This window comes from Xenopus laevis, chromosome 1L (genome assembly GCF_017654675.1).
Source record: "Xenopus laevis strain J_2021 chromosome 1L, Xenopus_laevis_v10.1, whole genome shotgun sequence".
Taxonomy (NCBI): domain Eukaryota; kingdom Metazoa; phylum Chordata; class Amphibia; order Anura; family Pipidae; genus Xenopus; species Xenopus laevis.
Window position 1 is genome coordinate 17,621,105 of NC_054371.1, and position 5,430 is coordinate 17,626,534.

At 37.9% G+C, this 5,430-nt stretch overlaps 1 gene segment (V, D, J or C); it reads left to right on the forward strand.

Moving 5' to 3' along the window:
• Positions 1–4,076: 4,076 nt before the first annotated feature.
• LOC121401920 lies at positions 4,077–5,158 on the forward strand. The segment is given in 2 exon segments: positions 4,077–4,237; positions 4,441–5,158. Coding segments are annotated over 2 exon segments (366 nt in total).
• The last annotated feature ends 272 nt before the right edge of the window (positions 5,159–5,430 follow it).

Sequence of the window (5,430 nt, forward strand, 5' to 3'; positions counted from 1 at the left end):
AGTCTCTCCTAAATTCTGTGGAGTTTACGGGTTTGCCGGATTTACCTCAGTTAAAAACACTCCAGGTTCTGAGTTTGCCAAGAAAGGTTGGTATTACTGATGAAACTTAACAAACCTGTGAGCTGAGTCTGACAGAAAGTCAGTGATGTGAGAGGGATGTTGGTTGGTGTTTTGCATAGAGACATTGTGTGGCTAAACTGCAGCTGCTATAAAAGTGCCAGTGTCCCTGTGCCATATTAATGATCTGTATGTGTCACAGTGCATAGATAGAGACATGTCTTATCCCACTTATCTACTGCTGCTGCTGCTGCTACTGGGGATCCTCCTGATCTTTATCCAGGATGAGAGATTTTGCTGGAAATTTAAAATTTAAATAAATAAATCACTAGATAAGTAAATTAACTATTTGCTTCAACCTGAATTATATTCTAGGTTCCTATGGGCAGATTGTGATGACTCAGTATCCGGATTATGTCACCATAACATGTAAAGCCAATAGCAGTGTTGTAAGTGGCTCTTACAGCTGGTTATCTTGGTACTAACAGAAATCAGGGCAGGCACCAAAGCTGCTGATCTATTTGGCAAACAGGCGACACACAGGGACCCCAGAGCGGATCAGTGGCAGTGGGTCTGGAACTGATTTCACTCTTACAATCAGCAGAATGGAAGCAGAAGATGCAGCAGATTATTACTGTCAGTAAAATAAAATTGAAAGGGGTAAAGGAGAAAAAAAGGAAACCACTTAGATCAAAAGTCTAAAAGGAACTAAACGGTCATTACACTTTTTTTAGAATTTCTTCACTGAATAGAGTTTGTGCTGAACATATTTCTACCTGTTATTATACTTGGGAACCATCTATGTTTTTTTATTGCTTCCACTAAACAGGGCAAACATTTAAAATTAAAGTAAAGTTGAAGTTAACAGTCTGTTGATATGAACTCAATGATAACAAATCAGCAGTCCACTAACAAACCCTCTATATAAACAGACCCCTCCATTCCCCAGCTGCAGCCAGTTAGGCTGTGAGATAATGAGCAGCTCATTAGAGTGAGAGCTGTGAAATTGTGAAATTCTCTCTCTGAATCAGTTGTACTGACAGATACATTAGATAACTTGAAGAAGGGGTTGGGAGGCATTTTAATAAGTGAAAAAATACAGGTTTATTGAAAATAGCTCTTTATACCAAGTTGGTCCATTGACTGGACTGATTTGTTCCCCCTTTGAGCTAAATTGCTACAGTTGACAATTTCCACCTTCTTCATATTAACTGCGACTGCAATGTGTTCAGTAGTATTGGCATGGTAAGTAGTTAGTAGTAGTTTTTGCAACTGGGGCCAAAACTTAATTCATAAAACTTCCTTAAAAAATGTTCCCCATCATCTAATTCAAATTGGCTTAAAAACTGATTTAAAAAAACTGCCGACAGAGGAGATGTAATGGGTTAAGTGTTCTGATAATAGATACCAAAATATTTTCTTTTGGCCACCATTATTCTAATGACAAGCAACTAAAACAGATTATGCTCAATAACTGTACAATAGTACAGGGAGATCTGGTGTATGTTATATTGTTGTACCTCAGCCTCACTTCTTAATTCCATCAAATAATAATAATAATAATATGGATGTAGAATGTGACACTAATACTGAACTAGGCCAAGAGTAACACTTTTTCCATCAAAAGAAAGTCGTGTTATAGTTTCTCTGATTAATGTAATCATCAAGGTCAATACATCAGTTGTCCATTAGAGGCAGCAGAGTTCCATGGTGGGATCACTGTACTCAAGAAACTGAAAAGGCAAAAGAATCTATGAATTTACCAAAAAATATCATAAATCAAGTCATGTTGCCAAGCTTATGTTGGGTAATTCTTGAAAAGTCCCAAAACAGGCACAAAGAATATAACTGATATATTGCTTAGATGGAAGGGCTGTTGGGTTACCTTTAAGTTATCTTTTAGTTATGAATGGCCAATTCGAAGCAACCTTTCAATTGGTCGTCATTATTTTTTTTTTATAGTTTTAAAATTCTTTGCCTTTTCCTTCTGACATTTTCCAGGTTTCAAATGGGAATCACCTCTTCTAAAAACAAATGCTCTCTAAGGCTACACAGTTATTAATGTTACTTTTTATTACTCATCTTTCTATTTAGGTCCTCTCCTAATCATATTCCACTCTCTCTTTCAAATCAATGTGTGGTTACTAGGGTAATTCGAACCCTACCAACCAGATTGCTGTAATTGCAAACTGAAGAGCGACTGAAAAAAATCTAAATAACTCAGAAATAACAAATAAAAAAAAATGAAATCCAATTGCAATTTTTTCAGAATAGCACTCCCTACATCACAATACAAGTAAATTTAAAGGTGAACAACCCATTTAAAGATAACTTACACCTAAGGGATTCAATGATAATAGTCAATGGAGATCATCTCCTAAAAAGTGCTTTTTGCATAATGAAAGGAAAAGTTATCTGTAACTAAATAAAAGCAGCATGTGTTTATCCAGTTTTGTTTCCTGACTCTTGAAACAATGTCGCCAAATACAATTGTCTCCTCTAGGTCTTTTAATCAGCTGGATTTTTTTCTACATTGTTTCAGAAGTCAGAACCCTATTATAAAAATTGCTCTTTAATAAGTGCACCTGTATGAACTGGGAGTAAGTCTATAGACTCAACCTGCTGTGAGAACCCTGGAATTACTGGCAGATCAATAGAGACAGTAGCTCCAGAGTTATCAAGTATCAACAGGTCACCCACACTCCAAACACCAGAAATAGTGATGGGCGAATTTGCGCCGTTTCGCTTCGCCGAAAAATTCGCGAATTTCGCGCGAAATTCGCGAAACGGAGCCGGCGTCTCGTTTTTGATGCCGGCGCCCGTTTTTGACGCCGGCGCCCGTTTTTTTTTACGCCGGCATTTCGCGGGCGTTTCGGGAATTTATTCGCTCGCGGCGAAACGCGCAAATTCGCCGCGAATTCGCGCCTGGCGAATAAATTCGCCCATCACTAACCAGAAATGATATCAGCAAACCCAAGAAATGATGTCAGGCTGATGTTAAGATAAGTATATGAATTGGTGAGCTCTCATACTGATCTCATACTGATAAGCATGGTGTCTGTGTGCAGTTTCTCCTCTGTCTAGAAAGAAAGCTGAAAGCTCATGTGAAATTGAGCTAATACAACATACAAGCTAAAAGGAAACATCAGATTTTGAAAATATTTGGCACAACTGCATTCTAATTGCAACAAAGCACATTCCCAGATACATTAGTATTAGTAAATTGGATGCAACTGTGGGAGGTGCAACACATTTGAATCAGCAAGCATTGTCCCCTTTGTGACTGCAATGACACAAGAATTTTATGGGAAATATAATCTGCATTTTGGGAAAAGGCATGCCAATTTTGCTCCAAATTGTGTTCAAGTGGCAACTCTGAATTTCTTAAAAACAATCTTTATTTGTGTATCCACAAAAGGTTTGCAGTTCCCAATGGCCCGATGAATGCCTGACATATTTATGTATAACCTGGTGAGTCTTGAGTGGGTTGCCTACTATTGTCACTTGTATCCAAAGCTGCTCCTGTGTTTGACCACGTTGAATCCATCAAACTTCCCATTAGGAATCACTCTCAAGTGTGTGTATTGACACAGGGGACCCTTAGAGACACAAGCTGATAGTCGCTCCAGAGTTTCCAGAGTATCAATAAATACAGTGGACCTTAGAAATGATGATATTCTGACTTTGTGGCATTGCATCTGATTTGTGTCAAAACTGAAGCACAATTGCACTTACTATGATTGTGTGGCTGGAATTGCTACTGGAATTTATGAAAAAAAAACAATCCATTCTAGGTAAAAAAAAATCTACTTGAGTCTAAAACTGCACTTTGTATACTGTACTTCCAAAAGTATGTTTTATTCATTTAATTTTTAATTAATAATTGATCTCCATCCAGTAGTTCTACAGGTATTCTTATACGGAGCATGGTTCTGCTACTTGTTGCATTTTGTTTAGGTGCAACCAACCATCACCCACCCTTAAAAGTCAGTGATGTGAGAGGGATGTTGGTTGTTGTTTTGCATAGAGACATTGTGTGGCTAAACTGCAGCTGCTATAAAAGTGCCAGTGTCCCTGTGCCATATTAATGATCTGTATGTGTCACAGTGCATAGATAGAGACATGTCTTATCCCACTGATCTACTGCTGCTGCTGGGGATCCTCCTGATCTTTAGCCAGGGTAAGAGATTGTTTCTTTTATTATGCTGTTCGTTTTATATTCACATATTGTGACTGATTTTAAGATGCAAAAATCAATAAAGTATTGTACAACTAAATTAACTATTTCCATTTCTCCATTTTCAGATTCTAGAAGCAAAAATTAATAATTTATTGAACACACTGATTAACGATTTCAATTTTCTCTTTATTTTTATTTCCCAGGTTCCTATGGGCAGATTGTACTGACTCAGTCTCCAGATTATGTCTCTGTGTCACCAGGAGAAACTGTCACCATCACATGTAAAGCCAGTAGCAGTGTTAGCAGCAATCTCAACTGGTACCAACAGAAATCAGGGCAGGCACCAAAGCTGCTGATCTATTTGGCAAACAGGCGACACACAGGGACCCCAGAGCGTTTCAGCGGCAGTGGGTCTGGAACAGATTACTCTCTTACAATCAGCAGAATGGAAGCAGAAGATGCAGCAGATTATTACTGTCAGCAGAGCAGGGATTACCCTCTCACACAGTGATACAGAGCTGAACAAAAACCTTCCTCTTTCAGCTTGAATGCAGATCAGACTAAAACATAACTCAGGACTCACTGTACCAGAAGATTGTTGGCTTCATACTCTGTACTCTATATAACCCATACACACTAAGATACAACTGCATCATCAGGGATACTTTACATAGCATGTGTGTGTATTTCAATTCGTAAAAAAGAGAAAACTAAAGGGGAAGAAAAAAAGAAATCAAGGTGCATGAAAAATCCAGTATTAAAGGTGCAGTATTCCCCTTTTTTGAACATGAGTTAAATGAATAGGGATTGTGCTGAATATAGAATACTATTTACATGTTGTAATTATGAAATATAGTTTTGTTTTTGTTATTTTATAACTAAACATAGCATTGCAATTAAAGTGAAAGTCACATTCTAATTTCTTTTCATCTGAATATAACATAAAACAAATCAGACTTTCACTCAGAAGCGTCTGTATGAACAAACCGCTCCCTTCCCAGTAGGGATGTAGCGAACGGCGGAAAAAATGTTCGCGAACATATTCGCGAACTTGCGACAAAACATGCGAATAGTTCGCGAACGTCGCGAACCCCATAGACTTCAATGGGAAGGCGAATTTTAAAAGCTAGAAAAGACATTTCTGGCCAGAAAAATGATTTTAAAGTTGTTTAAAGGGTGCAACGACCTGGACC